General features: G+C 43.2%; 2 protein-coding genes across 2 annotated transcripts in view; one reads left to right on the top strand and one right to left on the bottom strand.

Moving 5' to 3' along the window:
- Window positions 1–3,565, top strand: part of LOC124711923 (deoxyribose-phosphate aldolase) — a 202,971-nt gene extending 199,406 nt beyond the window's left edge. The window contains exon 7 of the transcript XR_007005542.1: window positions 3,543–3,565. The gene's annotated coding sequence lies outside the window, so the exon portion shown is untranslated. The remainder of the gene's footprint in view (window positions 1–3,542) is intronic.
- LOC124711924 (fibronectin type 3 and ankyrin repeat domains protein 1-like) overlaps window positions 1,610–18,950 on the bottom strand; it is a 117,217-nt gene continuing 99,876 nt past the window's right edge. The window contains exons 6-7 of the mRNA XM_047242181.1: window positions 18,143–18,302; window positions 1,610–1,732 (exon numbers count right to left, since the gene is read on the bottom strand). Of these exons, the coding sequence (XP_047098137.1) occupies window positions 1,669–1,732; window positions 18,143–18,302 (224 nt within the window). The 3' untranslated portion in view covers window positions 1,610–1,668. The remainder of the gene's footprint in view (window positions 1,733–18,142; window positions 18,303–18,950) is intronic.

The following is an 18,950-nucleotide window of genomic DNA, read 5'->3' as shown; positions in this document are numbered from 1 at the left end:
TTCTGTATTCTGGGACAGTGAAGGGGTCTTGCCTATCAATTTTATGCCCAACACAGCAATCAGTAGTGATCCACACTGTGCTACCCTTGGCCATCTTCATTGGTCTATCCAGAACCACTGAAGAGGCAAGCTCTCATGTGGAAGTGTTCTGTAGTACAACAATCCACATCCGCACACTACCTAGCAGACAAACCTTGCTGCATGAGAAATGCCAGTTGTATATCATCGAGCTTACTCCTTACAGTCTGAATCTGGCACCATTGGACTTTTTCTTGTTTCCGTAACTGAAGGAACACCTTGCTGGTACATGCTTCACAAATGATGGAGACTTGCAGGATGCTATTGTGGTGTGGTTGAACAGCCAGGTGACCAAATGGTATGAAGAGGGCACCCAAAAACTACTGCCAAGGTATGACAAGTGTCTCAATGTCAAAAGGTGACTGTGGAAAAGTCCACAAAGTTTGTGCTGAAACAGGTATACTCAGCTTCTGTATTATTATTGAAGAATATCCTGGTATTGTGAAACGTTCTGTACTTTCTGGATGGCCTTTGAAGATCATTAAGGCATATCCTAGCACAACAGTTCTAAAATATAACTTCAGAAGCCTTGAAAACTTGTGTTGAACAATTGTTTCCCCCTCAGATTTAGCTTTTTGTAAGTGAATAAGTGGTCAAAATTCATATTCCCTTGATTCTGAATTTGTTATTACCTTAGTCTATGGACTAAAGGACTGACCGGAGTTTTGTAGTGCTTCATTCATCAAATTAAATTCTTCTCTAGAATCTGATAGTGTGAATTCTTTGAAACATAATAGTTTTAAGAATGGGACCAAATTCATTTTTATGCTTGCAGCTCATCTTTTCTAATAGAGGCCATTATTCCACACTGGCTGCTCTAAAAAATACTTACTTCACTGTAACTGACAGTTAAGGCACATGTGATAAAGGAAACTCAAACTACATGTCTTGAAATTCTCTCTCCTGTTATGAAACATGGCATAAATCAAATTCACAAAGGAAATTGAAGGCAACAATTGTAATCAAAGAACTTTTATTAAGATAAAGTGGTACAACAACATTTATAAAACTTTCTAGTAATGCTGCTTTCATTTCACACCTTTAACACGAGTACAAAGTTAAAATTTTCTCTACCAAGAAGGCAATCAATAAAATTTATCATGCATACAATCTTGTCAGCCATTACTAAAACAGCAGCAAGATATAAAATATTACTTTTTGTAAAAACATGTGAAAAATCTGCTAATCTTTAATACTGTTCACATAAAGTATACCTATATTGCACACATCAGTTCATAAACAGCAATAAATATTGCCTCCTAAGTAAACAATTATGTAAAGGAAACACACAGAGATATAAAATGATTGGTGGTAGAGGCACACAAACAATAGATTTCATTGTCCATGTATTTTTAAACATAACTCTTCATCAGAAGATGACTGATGTGTAGAGATTTACATCAGCAGGTGAAAAAGCAGAGAAAATTGAGGGATTGGGAGAAAAAAAAGGGAAATGGGGAGGGAGGGAGGGGGTATTAGATAGATATTTAATATTCATTTATTTTCTTCATGCCTTTTGAAGTTTCTAGTAGTTTCATCTATAAAATAAATATATTCTGAAATGAATTTTTTGCAGCTTTAGGTTTCCTCTCATAAGATCTCCGTCAGGCGGTCTCTGACAGCTGACAGTACCTTCTTTCTTGGACCCATAGTCCTGAAATTGCACCAGATTTTCCAGATTTACAAAGTGAATAGTTTACATCCCAAAAATTTCTTTATATCTTTACCTAAATATTGAATTCACAAGTAATTTACTATCTTCAAGAACTGAAATCAATTTTATAATTCACTTAATTGTTGGATCTTCCATTGCATGCTGGGACATAAAACATCTGATCATGAATTCATATCTTTTTAATTTTTTCTCTGTCCCTCAGAAGTGGCTCTCTGTTTCCATAGTTATCAACAATTGACACAACTTAATCATTTTTGTTTTGGGAGATTTGACATTTCCATTTTTGTCTACACTATTTTACCTGAATTTTGTTAAAATCTTACCTGTCTGTGCTAGGGTACAACAAGATGGTGTGAAAAGGCAACTTCACATAGAAATATGGGGTATGACACCAAGAACATCACACACATTACATTGTTCACAGCTCATGTAAAACATTACAAGATTAGTATTTGAAACGCTGTGTGAAAAAATCGAATTGTCAGATCAGCTGGAGACACCATCATTTTTGAGATAAATCACATAAATTTACAAAACCTGCCTTTGCTACATTATAGTATAGGTGTCAGAATTTGCATGACACACATTCAAACTTTCACACTCCAGTTGAGTGGGATCCATCTGTTGGATACATCAAAGGAGATTGAAAGAGGAGATGTTGAGGAAATAATGAGGTCAAAGATAATATATTGGTAAGTACTGTGCTAGTTTTGACCTGGAGATGATAAAAATATAAGCTGAGAAGTAAAGATGAACTGAGAACAAGAGAAATGAGAATTGTAATTAGTGCAATTTATGAGGAACTAAGAGGGGGAAAAAAATCAAAAAGAGAGGAGAGGGGGTGGGGCATCACAGAGGGGGGGGGGGGGGGGGGCTGAACAGTTAATGGAGACAGAGACCATATGTATGTGCTGGAGTATGTACTTATCTCCAGAACTGTTCAGGGAAATGTGCACTCGATGGGAGAACACAAATGGTCAGTGTGATGTGGCAGGCACTCAGTCCCTTGAGTTACACTTCAGACCAAGCTCAGCAACTTGGTGTCCCCAAGATGAACTGTTTTTCTCTATCCATTCATGTGGTCAACCAGTTTAATGGTGCTCATTGCTACGTAAGAATCCAGGTATTGAACTCTTATCAGTTGAGAGGCAACGTGTAGCTGTATTTGTTGCTCTGCTTTTGATGTTGGATGCTTTATCAGTGGAAGGGCTAATGCAAGTGATAGTGAGTTGATGCATGTGGTAGGTTTTATGACAGGAACAGCTGCAGGGGTAAGAATGTTGGGATAGAGAGATAACTTGTTGAACCATTTGGCATTCCCAGACCATTACCTTAAACCTACATTTTCTAACAGTGCAATCTTTACCACTGTAGAACCTGCCCAATGCAACCACCAGTTACTGCAGCCGCACACTAGGAAATCCTACAGCATTAAAGGTAGAGCAACTTGTGAAGCCACACATATCCTCTACCAACATATATGTTCATTCCACAGATTATTATATTAGAAGACCACTAGTATACTAGCTAAATACATAAGTGAACACAAAAGAACTCTGCCTTGGGGACAAGTCAGTCAGTCCGTCAGTCAGTCAGTCAGTCAGTCAGTCAGTCAGTCCGTCCCTAGCAATGAAACATAACAGGTTGTAAATTCTACTGTTCCTATGTTAGGAAAGTTTATACAGAAATAAAAATGAACAAATATTTACCCATTATTTGCATTCAAAATTTGAACACAAAAGGAAATAAAAACCTAGACTTGTTTGTTATAAAGCAATGCACAACCATGACACACACACACACACACACACACACACACACACACACACACACACCTGATGAATGAAAGATAGAGCATAAGTCATGATGGGTGTGAGGAGTGTGAACTATTCCTATCGGTAAGAAATAAAACACACATCTTTACTAACAATGTAAAGAAAATGCCATGGAAGTGAAAAAAAAATTTCTTCTACTCATGTGTATCTGAAGGTGCATTTTTGTTTCTTCTTCTAGGCATTAATGTTCTAATTGCTCTGTGTCTTTTATATCTGTGCACTAAGAAGTAGCTGGACCAAATATGGAACTAATAAATAAAAATGGCAGTGCTTATAAAGGCAATTAGCAGAAATATATTTAAAAAAGGTATAAGTAGTCAACATTAAGCAGGTACAATTTGCTCAAATTCACCAGTTTCATATGTTATAAATTTGGAGGTAATTCAGCAAAGATTACAACATTATGAGAGACAACAACAGAGAAGAGGTATATCTTACTTCTTAGCCCTTCCTTCCTTCCTTCCTTCCTTCCTTCCTTCCTTCCTTCCTTCCTTCCTTCCATCATCATCATCATCATCATCATCATCATCCAATTTGATCACTTGATGACATGGCTTCTGAGTCTGGGTGTAATGTAGGATCCCTGCAGGTTCTTTCATTTCTGTCAATCTTGAGCTTCCCATTGCCAGTCCAGTCTGGCTGTGTTTTTTAAGTCTCTGTCCCATCTGTCCGGTAGTCTTCCCCATTGTCTCTTTTGGTAAATTGGGCTCCAATCTAGTACTTGTTTGACCACATGCCATCTTTTTGAACGACATAACCAGCCCATTGCCACTTCAAAGTGTTCACTCTTTCGTTACAACACTGTCTGATATCAGATGCTTTCCTTCCTTCCTTCGTGTAGCCCAACATTGATCTTTCCATTCCTCTTGGACTACCATTAGTTTTCCGACAATGAACTCATTTAATTGTCTGTGTCTCTCAGCCATAATTTATTACGGGCAATATACATTGGTCAAAAATGTTTTTCATCAACTCAGCCAGCATCTTGGACTTCAAAACCGAGGCTTACCCTCCATAAGCTTGCCAACCTAATTCAATATATCAAAATGTTTGTGTTTTACATTTCCTTCCATATTCAGAAGCTGACCAAGATAAACATATTCTGTGGACCTTTGCCTACTTCCAACAGGTGTATTACTCTCCAGTGTCTATTCATTCATAATTATCTTGGTTTTATCATAGTTCATTTTTAGGCCAAATTCAAAGCAGACTGATGCTGGTTCACTAATAAGTATTCGAAGTTCTTCTATACTATTTGCAAATAGCATGATATTGTCAGCAAATCACAGGTTATTTCATCTCTTTCCCAGAATTTAGATTCCCTTTGTTTTCCCCTCTAAATTAGACACTGCTTTTCCAAGGACTACTAAAAATAGTTTTAGAGATCTATAAAGTCACTTTGCTTGACACCATTTTTGACAGGAAATTCATTGAAATCTTCAACTACATTCGCAAATGCTATGGATGTATTCTATATGTCCTTTGCAACTTTGATATAGGCTTGTTCTACTCCTTACTCTGTTAGAGTCTCAAACACAGTTGGATGACTCATTAAATCTAATACCTTTTTGAAATCTATGAAGGCAAGACAGAGAGATAGATGGCACTCATTTGTTGTTCTAATTGTTTCGTGCCGAGTGAGGATATGATTGATTGTACTAAATCCTGTGTGGAACCCAGCTTGTTTAATGGGGTGGGCCAGGCTCAGTGTAGTGCCCAATCTGGTAGTCAAAATTCTAGTAAAAACTTCATGCAGTATGGACAGAAGAAGAAGAAGAAGAAGAAGAAGAAGAGGAGGAGGAGGAGGAGGAGGAGAAGGAACACTGTCAGATAGAGTGGGCAGGACTACGCAGCAGCAGGATAAGGCTGCCAGGCACAGTGTTGGGTGGCTATGAGGGAGGGTGGATGGAAAGGGGGGAGGGGGGATGGGGAGTGAAAAACTAGGAGCAGAGAAAGGGAGCGTTAGAAGAGAGTGATGCACAATCAGGTTGAAGAGACGTGAATTGGGAAGGAGGTAACAGGACACTGGGTGAAAACTATTTGGTGGAGGGTCTGGCAACACCAAATTACTGTAGGTTGAAATCAGTAAATATCAGTAGCACAGAGTGTTTTGTAACGGTAGCTCCCATTTGTGGAGTAAGAAAAGCTGGTGTTGGAGGGGAGGATCTAGATGGCGCAGGTTGTGGAACAACTACTAAACTCAAATATGTTATGTCCTAGGGTGGTCCACTTTGTTCTTGACCAGTTTGGCAGTGGCCATTCATCCTGGTGGACAACTGGTTGTTTGTCATTCTAATATAAAAAGCTGAACAATGACTGCAGCTGAGCTGGTATATGACATGGCTGCCTTCAGAGGTAACCTGGCCTCTGATGAGGTGTAAGTTTGCGACACAACTGGAAAAGGAAGTGCTTGGTGGATGGATTAGACAGGTCCTGCACCTGGGTCCTCCATGGGGGGTATGTTCCCTGTGCCAGGTATTTGGAATTTAGAGTGACCTAGGGACAGACTGTGATGCTTTGAAGGTTGGGTCAGTGATGGAACACCACTTTAGGTAGGGTGGGAAGGACCTTCGCTATATCCTTCATATCAAAGCATGATGATAGATAATTAAAGACCTGATGAAGGATCTGGTACAGCTGTTCCAGTCTGGGGTGTTATTAGGTTGGTTTGTGTTGTTTTAGGGCACAAAAACAATTACAGTCATATGCACCCATGTCAGAACCATAGAACGCAAGCACAAAAAAGGAGTTAAAACAACTACACATTAAGCCCAGTCAACTGAAGGAAAGACAGCTAAAAACAGGGACTTGGTGAAAGGTCCATAAAATATGCCATAGACACAACAGAGGTTCTGATCGAAAGATTACATGCCCTTCACCATATTGCTATGGCAGATAAAAAATAAAACACGTCATTTGCTAAAACATCTAATAATTCAGATGACAAACATAAGTGGTTAAAAAAAATGGGCATTCCATCAGAAAAAGGCAAACCATCGAAGGTTGAGGACAATGAGCACAAAGTGGTGGGGGATCACCACTTAACAAATGGAGATGGCCAAAGAGAGAGTGTCTGATACGCAACCTAGCTAAAATGGCCTCCTCAAAGTCAGAGTGCTGAGAGGTGGTCATCCAAGCCGCTGGGAGACATTTAATTCCCCAGAGTTTGCTTCCATGAAGGTAAGACAAGTGGTGATGCCAAAGTGACACCATCTGCTGACAGATGGCAACACACAGCTCATCAGAGGGAATGCACAAACTAGTGGGCTGAGGTACGAGGACTGCAGCCTTGGCAGCAATGTCAGTAGCCTCGTTTCCAATAAGAACAACATGACAAGAGACCCATACAAACATCACAGTGGCTCCATCACAAGTGAGCAAGTGAGAGCTTTCCTGGACCCACTGCACTAATGGATGGATGGTGAACAGCACACAGAGGCTCTGAGGGGCACACACTGTCAGAGACAATTGAAAAGCCTGTGTCGCCAGATGTACTGCATGGCCTGATACAGGGCAAAGAGCTCCACTGTAAATACTGAGCAGTGTTCTGAAAGCCAATACTGAAAAATGTTAGTCCCAATGACAAAGGCACACACAACACCACAGTCAGTCCAAGTACCACCAGTGTACGCAAAGGTACTCTCATGAAATTTGGTGTGAAGTGCCCAGAAACTTGCAGAGATAGAGTCTGGAGTAGAGTTCTTAGGAAGTGAATGAAGTCCACGGTGAACACAGGCCACCATGCAAAGCCAAGGTGATGAAGGTTCACACCCACTGGGAAAGTGGCAAGTAGTGTGAAATTAATCTGCCAGGGCAATAGCCGAAAGTGAACTCCAGGAGGTAACAAAGAAGAGGGAGGTGCCCCATACTGGTGATCAAACAATTTATCACAGAAAGAGGCATAGGATGGGTGTCCAGGCATGGCAGACAAATGGCATGTGTATCTGCTGAGGAAAAAACCACAGTGGTAGTTTGACAGCTTCTGTGTATGGACTTCCAACCGGGCTAGTGTAAAAGGTGCCGGTGGCCAAACGAATGCCACAATGGTGGATTGTATTGAGACGGCACGAGATGAACGGATGTGCAGATGCATAAACAAAACATCCATAGTGTAGTTTCAAACGGACAAGGAACTGGTACAAACAGATGAGGATGGTCTGATCCGCTCCCCAGGAAGTAACGCTAAAGACATGTAGGACATTGAGGGATCGCGTACAGTTGGCAGCCAGGTAAAGCAAATGGGAGAACCAAGAAAGTTTCCTATTAAGAATGAGCCCCAGGAATTTCACAGTCTCACCGAATGGAAGAGCAACAAGCCCAGGATGTAAAGATGGTGGATTAAACCAATTCCACAACCAGAAATTCATATAAATAGTTTTTTCAGTGAAAAAGCAAAAGCCATGTTCGATGCTTGATCAAGACAACACTGATGATGCCACCGAATGAGACAAGACCATGGACTTAGATGACAAAATTCATCAATTAAAAGTGAGCCGGAGATGCTGGTGCGAGACAGGCCATAGTAGGGTTAATGGTGACAGCAAAGAGGATGATGCTCAGGACAGAACCCTGAGGCACTCTGTTTTCCTGGATAAAAGTGTGAGACAAGGCAGAGGGTATGCAGCCTTGGAAGCCCCACATGTAGAGTGTATGGAGGATACCAGTCTTCCAGTAGGTGTTGTAGGCTTTTTCCAAATGAAAAAACATGGCCACAGTCTGGTTTCTGCAGAAAACAATTCATGACATGGGTTGAAAAAATGTATGATGGTCAACTGCAGAACAGTGTGCTCTAAATCCATATTGTGCAATGGTTAGTAAATTGAGAGACTCGAACCACCATATCAGCCGTGCATGACTCGTACATTCCATCACGTTGCCAACACAGCTGGTGAGAAAAATGAGGCAGTAGTTATGTGGAAGGTGTTTGTCCTTACCAGGCCTGGGTATGGGTCTGACAGTGGCTTCATGCCAGCTTCTGAGAAACATGCCTTCACAGGCCTTCTGCCCACAGGAGAAAGATTCTGTAGCAGAGGCGCTATGGTCGCAGGTTTGAATCCTGCCTCAGGCATGGATGGATGTGATGTCCTTAGGTTAGTTAGGTTTAATTAGTTCTACGTTCTAGGCGACTGATGACCTCAGAAGTCAAGTCACATAGTGCTCAGAGCCGTTTGAACCATTTTTTTGTAGCAGAGGAGCAGGATGAAGTGAGAGAATGATCTAGCTCCCTCACAGTAAAAGTGGCATTGTAGCACTCATGATTCTGAGAAGGGATCGGTATTTTCCAAGTCTCCCTCACTCATTTCCAACAGAGGAAGGCAGGAAAATAGTGGGTGGAGCTCAAAATCTCTGCAAAATAGCGGCACAAGGTGTTGGAGATAGCAATAGAGTCCATTACGACATCATCTGCTATTATCATGCCAAAAATTGGGGAATGGACCTTGGTCCCAGAGAGCTGTTGGAGGTTGGCCCACACAATGGAAGAGGGAGTGGAACTGTTAGTATAACTAGTAAATGAAATCCAGCTAGCTTTTTTGTTATCCCAAAGAATGCAACAACAAAGCGTATGTAACTGTTTGCAATTAATACATTTTACCATCATAGGATGACAATTAAAAACGTAGAGAGCACATCTCCACACACAAATTGTATCATGGCATGCCTCAATCCACCAAGGTTCTGGGACACATCGTGGTAAAGAGGAAGAGTGAGGACTGGAATGTTTTGCGGTGGTAAGGATAATGTTCATGAGGTATTCTACCTGGTCATCACAACTGGGGAAATAACATTTGTCAAAGGTTGCCAGGGAGGAGTAAAGCCTCTAGTCAGCCTTAGAAAGCTGCACATAGGTGGGATAGCAATCAGCAAAGTGATAGCACATGGGAAAAGGTTGTCTGAGTAAGTGTCAGAAAGAACAGATCACTCGAGACAACTTGCAAGCTGGTCAGTGCAAAAGGAGATGTCCAAATGGGAACAGATGTGAGTGGAGTCTGAAAGGAATGTGGGTGCTCCCATGTTAAGACAAATAAGGTGAAGCTGACTGAGAAGGCTGACCGAGAGGGAACCTCTCATAGGTTCCAGGAGAGCCTCAGAGGGGATGGTGTGCATGAAGTCATTGAGAAACAGAAAGGAGTGAGGGAGTTGCACAATAAGCTGGAGGGATGTAAACGGTACAAAGGGAAAAAGGTCAAGTGAGGAAGGTAAAGATGAACTGCAACAGCTTGAAGGCGGGTAATCAGGGAGATGGGTTCATGTAAAAGTGAACCGGAAAGAAATGTGAGAGATCAAAGCGGTTGTGAGGACAATTTTGTTTCCTGGAGACAGAACAAGTGGATGCTGAAATTCCAAGAGCAGTCATAATTCCTCTTTGTTGGATCTAAGGCAGCAAACATTCCATTCGAGGACAGTTGTGAAGAGGAAAGCAGAAGAGGCAAAAAATGGAGGGGTACCACCTCAGCGGCTGCAGAGTGCCAGCCTTCGAAGACTCACTGCTACAGGTGGCAGTGGCTGGAGGATCCTGCTCCATCAGATCTAAAGAGGCATCATCATTCGCACTCTGTCAGTCTGCAGAGACCAGGGTAGAAAACGGCTGGCAGTTTACACCAATGATGTGGATGTCAGCCAGGTGAGGGTATTACGTGATGATACCACTGAAGAGGATCTACGAGTCAGCGAAGGAGAAGACTGTTTGCCTTTGTTTGATTTTTTTTAGCCTTTGTGGGTGTTAGATGGTTCAGATGTTTGTTGGCTGGAGGGACGTAACAAGTTTTCACACTAGTACTAGTCCTGTCCTTTCCAGACTGCTGGTTGTGTAGCAGGTGACTTTGCCTCGTGTAGGCAAAAGTTTGTTGGCGTGTTGCACAGCATGAGGAGCAGGCGGCAGAGATGCTACCATGACACTGGGTGATTTTATAATAACAATGCTGAATTTGAGGTTGCACGTCTGCATGGCCATGTTCTTCATGGAGCAAGATGTACCAAGAACAGTAGTGTAAGTGCTGGATGGTAAAATTCAGAGTTTCTGACTAGCCAACAACTTGCAAGCAACACAGTAAGGCACTTTTCCTGTCACTTGGATCTCCTGGACAGCCTGCTCATTGACATACATGGGACAATCTTGGGAGAAGGCTGCATGGTCACCATTGCAATTGGTAAAGTGGGGAGGAGGAGACAGACAATCACCTTTGTGAGCATCCCTAACACAGGTTACACATTTGGCCAGGTGTCAACAGAACATTCAAGAGTGGTTGTAACAATGACTATGGTAGCAATGTATCGGGTTTGGAATTTACGGTCAAAGTGTGGTGACTTCACAGTCTGCTTTGACTTTTTCTCAATGGAAGACTACTCTATAAAACACGAAAAAAGAGTGTGTGTGGGTATGAAGGATGCATCTCTTTTTCACCACCAGTGTAGCATGTCTTGATCAGTGAGGTATGCTTGGATTTCTGCCTTGGTCAGGCCATCGAGCAGCCTAGTGTAAATAACACAGTGTGAAGAGTTCAGTGTTAAGAGTTCAGTGTTCGATGGACCTCAACATGAACAGGACAGTCATGGAGGAGTGAAGCTGCAAGCAGTTGTGCTTGGGAATCTGATGTAGTCTCCAAAAGCAAAGTGCCATTGTGTAAACAAGAGCGGGATTTCAAAGGGCCAGCAATTCCAGCAACACCTTTCTGAATAATAAACAGATTGACCGTCTTCAGTATGTGAAACCATGAGGAACTGCGGTGCATCTGGGAGGGTCTTTGAATCATTAGCCTTATTTTGTTTATGCTTAGTAGATGTACACTGTGAAGAAGGTGATTGGCTCATTGCAAGAAAATCCCCCATGATCGCCCGCATATTCGATGACATGCTCCTTCCAACTGCGGGCCCCTCTCAGAAGGGGCACACCCACCTTAGGTGATAGTTCACACCTCAGGTCACACCTACTGAACACCTGACAGAGGGACCAATTGGCAGTTTGGGAAAGTAACAGCTCAGGCAATCACCCTCCCTGGGCCTGGCTTGTACCAATGAGAATGTGCAGGCCCTACCTGTCAACCCAGGGCTGGAAAATATGCATTACTCAGTCACCTGTTACGTGTCAGACACATGGGCTGGCCTGCAGGAGTGCACAGGGAGGGAGAAGAAAAAGAGGAACCTCAAATGACGAAGCGGAGGAAGGAAAAAAACCAATGGAGATACTTTTCTTGTAAGAGGCTACTTAAAATGCACAACACATTCACAAAAACATCTCAGACATCCTTCCCCAAGGGAGGGGAAAAAGGATAGCAAGAGGACAGATGCAGCAAGGAAGGGAAAAGATGCTGCAAAGGCTGGGGCCCCGTGGTTGTCAAGCACAAACCCACCATAGAGCGGTGAGCCCCCTGTGGGAGTCGTATTGGGTGATGAGGGGGAAGCTTCTTTGTAGTTAGTTCTTGGTGGTGGTGGTGGTGGTGGTGGTGGGTTGATTGGGGATGTGTGGAGATTTGGCACGGGAAATCTGTATTGTGGATTAGGTCTGGGAGATACTTCTGGGCTGTGAAGGCCTTGGTGAGACCTTCACTATGCTGGACAATGAAGGTCTTGTCACTTAAGATATGCCATTCCCAGGTGGAAGAGGTCAATCAATAGAGATCCTCGCGGACTAGGATGCGGAGATCCCCAAAGTGGGTGGTGGGCATTGCAGTCCCCAACCAGCAAATAGGGGGGGCGGGAGCTGACCAAAGAGATGGAGATCAGCCCTTGGCATCTGTGTGGGCAATGAAATGTATACAGTATAAACAGAGAAGGTGTATCCAGAAAGGGAAAGACTGACAGTGACAGCTTGGAGGGAATTGTTTAAGGGGATTGGATGATAATGGACAGTATCATGGAGAAGAATCATAAGTCCCCCATGTGCTGGAGTGCCATCAACAGAGGGGAGGTCAAACCGGACTGACTGGAAATGAGGGAAAACAAAGTGATTGTGGGGACGTAGCTTTGTTTCCTGAAGACAGAAGATGACTGGGGAGTAGGATCACCAATTCATCTCGATAGACTAATGCTGTGGTATTCCAATGGATAATTGGCATAGGATGGACAGAAAAGGGAAGAATCTTACCACGGTTACTCTCAACTCGACAACTGCAGAGAGCCGGCAGCCAACAGCATGGAATGGCATTCAGCCAAAGGCAGAAGATCCTGATCCATAGGTTGTTTGGGGGCTGCTCCTGCCACCAGTGATCGGCAGGTTGATTGGTCACCAGCAGTGCACCTTGGCGACACAGAAGACAGCCTAGGGTGGTTACCGCCAGGTGGCACTGTAGATGAGACATGCTGTGGTGGAGAAGGAGAGGAACTTAGTTTCGTTTGAGCCTTCTTGGAAACAGGATGTTGAGATGAGGGAGGAGTCGATGGTTGTGAAGTCAGGGTACATAAAAAAAAATCTTTGGAAGTATGCTCTTTTTTGGAAGTCCAGGTGTCTGGTACTGGGGCTCTTGATTTAGCAGGAGCCAATAAAGGGTGAGCCATAGAGTGAGCAGGTGATAGTGGAGAGGTTGAACGGGCGATCTTTGTGCTGGCCAATCTGACTACTGTGGCACTAAAGGTGAGATCACAAATCTGCATGGCTGTCTCCTTAGTAGGCAGAGGAGATGCAAGGACAGTGCTATATTTACATGTGGGGGGTGCAGTTGGCTTACGACTGGCAAATAACTTATGAGCAGCAAATGTAGAAACCTTTTCCTTCACTCTGGTTTCCTGAATAAGTCGTTCATCTTTGAAAATTGGGCAATCTGTAGAGGAAGCTGCGTGGTCACCCATACAGTTGTAACGAGGGGTTGTAGGTGGACAAGCACCCTCATAGACATCCTTGCCACATGTAATGCATTTGGCCAGATTGGAATACGACTGGCTGGTATGATTAAACCACTGACACTGATAGCAACGCATAGGGTTGGGGATGTAAGGGCGAACTGAAATTACCTCATAGCCCACATTAATGTTCAATAGAAGCTGAACTCTGTCAAATGTCAAGAAGATAGTATGGGTTGGTACCAAGCCCTTGTCAACCCTTTTCATGACTCGGTGTACAGCTGTTATGCCCTGGTCAGACAGGTAGTTATGAATTTCCTCGTTGGACAATCCGTCGAGTGAGCATGTATAAACCACCCCACTTGATGAATTTAAAGTGCAGTGTGCTTCCACCCAGCTGTGTAGCAGTGGAGTTCGCAGCAATTTTTGTGCCTGGAGGGCACCGACTGTTTCTAACAACAAGGTGTCATTTTGTAATTGAGGACAAGACTTTACAGGACCTGCAATTGTGTCGACACCTTTCTGAATAATGAAAGGGTTGACTGTGGAGAATTCTTGACCTATGTCTGACCGAGAGACAAGGAACTGTGGGACTGATGGAAGAATTGTCCGGGGCTGAGACTCCTTTAACTTTTGCTTGTGAGCAGAAACTGTAGATGTAGAGCCTCAGGTCACACATCCTGAGAAATGGACGGAGGGACCAATCAGCAAATTCGGAAGGTACCAGCTTGGGTAATCGCCCCTCCCTGGGCCTGGCCATTACCAACGGGTACGTATGTGTCCTACCTGTCTACCCGGGGTGGGGAATTATGCTCTACCCCATCACCGGCTACGTGTGGGAATGCGTGGGTCGGCCTTCAGACACGCAGAGGGAGGAAAGAAAGAGAAAAGGAGGAAAGGAGAGAAGCGGGCACAGAGAGAGTAGCGGGCACAGAGAGAGAAGCGGGCACAGAGAGAGAAGCGGGCACAGAGAGAGAAGCGGGCACAGAGAGAGAAGCGGGCACAGAGAGAGAAGCGGGCACAGAGAGAGAAGCGGGCACAGAGAGAGAAGCGGGCACAGAGAGAGAAGCGGGCACAGAGAGAGAAGCGGGCACAGAGAGAGAAGCGGGCACAGAGAGAGAAGCGGGCACAGAGAGAGAAGCGGGCACAGAGAGAGAAGCGGGCACAGAGAGAGAAGCGGGCACAGAGAGAGAAGCGGGCACAGAGAGAGAAGCGGGCACAGAGAGAGAAGCGGGCACAGAGAGAGAAGCGGGCACAGAGAGAGAAGCGGGCACAGAGAGAGAAGCGGGCACAGAGAGAGAAGCGGGCACAGAGAGAGAAGCGGGCACAGAGAGAGAAGCGGGCACAGAGAGAGAAGCGGGCACAGAGAGAGAAGCGGGCACAGAGAGAGAAGCGGGCACAGAGAGAGAAGCGGGCACAGAGAGAGAAGCGGGCACAGAGAGAGAAGCGGGCACAGAGAGAGAAGCGGGCACAGAGAGAGAAGCGGGCACAGAGAGAGAAGCGGGCACAGAGAGAGAAGCGGGCACAGAGAGAGAAGCGGGCACAGAGAGAGAAGCGGGCACAGAGAGAGAAGCGGGCACAGAGAGAGAAGCGGGCACAGAGAGAGAAGCGGGCACAGAGAGAGAAGCGGGCACAGAGAGAGAAGCGGGCACAGAGAGAGAAGCGGGCACAGAGAGAGAAGCGGGCACAGAGAGAGAAGCGGGCACAGAGAGAGAAGCGGGCACAGAGAGAGAAGCGGGCACAGAGAGAGAAGCGGGCACAGAGAGAGAAGCGGGCACAGAGAGAGAAGCGGGCACAGAGAGAGAAGCGGGCACAGAGAGAGAAGCGGGCACAGAGAGAGAAGCGGGCACAGAGAGAGAAGCGGGCACAGAGAGAGAAGCGGAGGACAAAGGGAGGACAGAGACTTTCCAGCATAGAGAGCAAAGAAGAGAGTATGTCTTACAATTACAAATGTCCGTCTCTGGACGTAGGCACAAAACATACTCCCAAAGAGGGAGAAGGTGAAGAATGTGGAAAAGGAAGGTATGTAGCCCAGAAAGGAAAGAGCCACACTAGTTCGGGTCCCCCTACTCACCACGCACGTATCCATAAAAGAGTTGTGGATCTCTGGCGGCGGGGGGGGGGGGGGGGGGGGGGGGGGGGGGGGGGATTTTTCTGTAGTTTTTGTACTCTTGCCACAGAGATGGATATGGTATGTGGCTAAGTATAGGTAGCCAGAAAGAAGTGAAGGTGTGATTGCACCAGTTATAAGATGCATTGTATGATTAAGTGGTGTGTCAGGAATGGAGAGAGTACTATTCATCCAACCCAGGGAGAAGTATCCCACAACTGTGTAACTCAATATCAGACCTAATGTATGGAGTATCAATGCAGAGTACCCCAATGATGTGCCCCAGAGTTTCTGAAGAATGTAATATCAGGTTTTGATTTTGGCAGCAGTTCATAATACACTGAAGCACCAAAGAAACTGGTATAGGGATACATTTTCAAATACAGAGATATGTAAACTGGAAGAATACGGCACTGCGGTCGACAATGCCTATACAAGACAACATGTGTCAGCACAGATGTTATATTGGTTACTGCTTCTACAATGGCTGGTTATAAAGATTTAAGTGAGTTTAAATGTGGTTTTATAGTCAGCGCACGAATGATGGAACACAGTATTTCCGAGGTAATGATGTAGTGGGTATTTTCCTTAAGACACTTTCACAAGAGTATTGTGAATATCAGGAATCTGGTAAAACATCAAGTCTCCAACTTCACTGCAGCTGGAAAAAGATCCTGCAAGAACGGGAATAATGATGACTAAAGAGAATCACTCAACGTGACAGAAATGCAACCCTTCTGCAAATTGCTGCAGATTTCAATGCTGTGCTATCAACAAGTGTCAGTATGCAAACCATTCAACAAAACATCATCGATATGGGATTTTGGAGCTGAAGGCCCACTCGTGTTCCCGTGATGACTGCATGACACAAAGTTTTACACCTCACCTGGGCCCATCAACACTGGCCTTGGACTGTTGATGACTGGAAACTTGTTGCCCAGCCAGACAAGTCTCGTTTGAAATTGTATCGATCAGATGAATGTATACGGGTACAGAGACAGCCTGCATGTCAGTAGGAGACTGTTTAAGCTGTGAAGGCTCTGTAATGGTGTGGGGCATGTGCAATTGGAGTGATATGGGACCACTGATACATCTAGATACAACTGACAGGTGACATGTACGTAATCATCCTGTCTGATCGCCTGCATCCATTCATGTCCAATGTGCATTCCGATGGACTAGGGCAATTCAAGCAGGACAATCCAACACCCCACACATCCATAAAGGCTACAGAGTGGCTCCAGAAACACTCTTCTCAGTTTAAACACTTACACTGGCCAGGAAGCTCCCCAGACATGAACATTATTGAGCATATCTTGGATGCTTGCATTGTGCTGTTCAGAAGAGATCTCCACCCTCTCATAATCTTGCTTATTTATGGAGAGCCCTTCAGGATTCATGGTGTCAATTCCCTCCAGCACTACTTCAGACATTAGTTGAATCCATACCACATTGTGCTGTGGCACTTCTGTGTACTCGCAGGGGCCCTGCACGATATTAGGCTGCTGTACCAGTTTCTTGGCTCTTCAGTGTATATATCTTTTGTAACTGAGTGTTCTATCAAGTGTAACCCCTAGATATTTCTGGTTTCTGTTATGTTCTGAATAGCCTTCTTTCAAAGTAGAATGTGGTGCCATTTTTCAACAGGACAATGCTCTTTACCACACATGACATTTGCCTTTACGGCCTGTATAGTACCAAGTTACTCTCATGGCCAGCAAAATTCCCAGATCTGTCCCCAATAGAACATGTGTTGACTACTTTGGACAGACATCAGTTCTGTCCCTCTGTGAATATGCAGGATCAGTCATGGATGTAGACCAGAGGGGTGTAAGATCACACTTTTAAACTGGCATGTTCTTTGTAAATCTAATTTGATATTTTAATCATTGAATTAACACACTGTACACAGTCAACCTGTGAGGCACCATTTTGTTTTCTCTTCCTCTCCTGGGTACTTCACTTTTTCTTCCTTGTCAGACAGTGTATGTAGGCAGGATTGTGAAAGAGCAGTCATAGTTGAATCTAAACTGAGTAAAAGACCCATCCAAGAATAGAGAATTAGGTGAATGAAGTATACTAAATAAGTGTCACAACTTAAGGATTGGTAAAAAATGAGCAAAATAACTTATCTATGTAACATAATATATTGATAATTCAGTGTGGAAAACAAAAATCAATAACAAGATAAGTCATTCACCTGTAGCTGACTGATATGAGGCAAATACACACAACAGTTTGGAGATATAACTGACCATTTTTGTTTAGTGATCACTGTAATTCTTTTCACTGAAATTTTAACTAATAGGCAATAATGAGACTTATGAGAATCATTTGATGGATCTACTACAGTAGTTTCTAGCTGAATGTTTAATTCAGTCTCTTTTTGGCAGCATTAATAATCCTCATAATAATATTGCAAACATTTATTGTGTATGTACATTTGACGTCACTGAAGTATTTTTTCTGAAATTTTATGAGTAATGTACAAAGAACATTCTTGTTTTCTTCCAAAAAGTGACTTACTGAACAATCATTCACATTTCTACACACACTATATTATCATGAAAATGTACCAAATAATTAGGAATAGCAGAATATACAAAGAGAGTTGGAGAGAAACATTAAAGTCTCAGAGAAACAACCATTTTTAGAACACATGATACTTACGTCAAACCCAGATCACGAAGGTCATCCTCAGTCAGCTGATTGAACTTGTTTACATCAATGTTATGTTCAATAAAAGTTGGAATATACTTGCGGAGACCAAGACCAGCAAGTATGAGGATGACAGTGCGTAGACTTGCATTCTTTAACTTTGATCTGAACTCTAAAATAGAAATAAGCAGCCAGTTTGTTAATATTTTTGTGCACTTATTCTCAGCACAATTTAATGTGTACCCAGCAGTAATATTTTTCACAAAAGTGCAATTAACCTCTATTCTTTCAAGCATGTCATGTCTTTGCAGCGCATCAGAATTAGAATTTTATTGCCTTGTTACATATAAATTTAAATCATTGATACAATGTACAAAAACTCTTCACACAAAATGGCAAATTTCATATTGTATTTATGACATTTTAACACAAGTGATATAACTAAGACATTAACCATAACCTCAAATACCAAAATTAATATTTAATTTAGAACTTCCAGGATAAACTTTAAACATTATTGTACAAAGATAGGGTTAGCATCACTCAAGATAATTTTTAATGTATAATATCATTTCTGCACAATTATAGATGGTAATTTTCTTTTAATCAATACTAAATCCATGCTGTGGTGTCAGCAAGTAGTATCTTCATCAGAGAAATAACACTAAATTTCCTCCACATCTTACTGTATTTATATCTGAATAACGTTTCTTACAAATAATACTAGAATATATATAAGATATGTACGTCACAAACACAGAGTGAGAAAATAGTTAAAAACCTTAGGTCTCTAAACCAAAGGAAAGAAGATGAGAGATTT

This window comes from Schistocerca piceifrons, chromosome 8 (assembly GCF_021461385.2).
Source record: "Schistocerca piceifrons isolate TAMUIC-IGC-003096 chromosome 8, iqSchPice1.1, whole genome shotgun sequence".
Lineage (NCBI taxonomy): Eukaryota > Metazoa > Arthropoda > Insecta > Orthoptera > Acrididae > Schistocerca > Schistocerca piceifrons.
The sequence above is the reverse complement of the archived record's forward strand: the minus strand, read 5'-3'. Positions and strand labels throughout refer to the sequence as shown.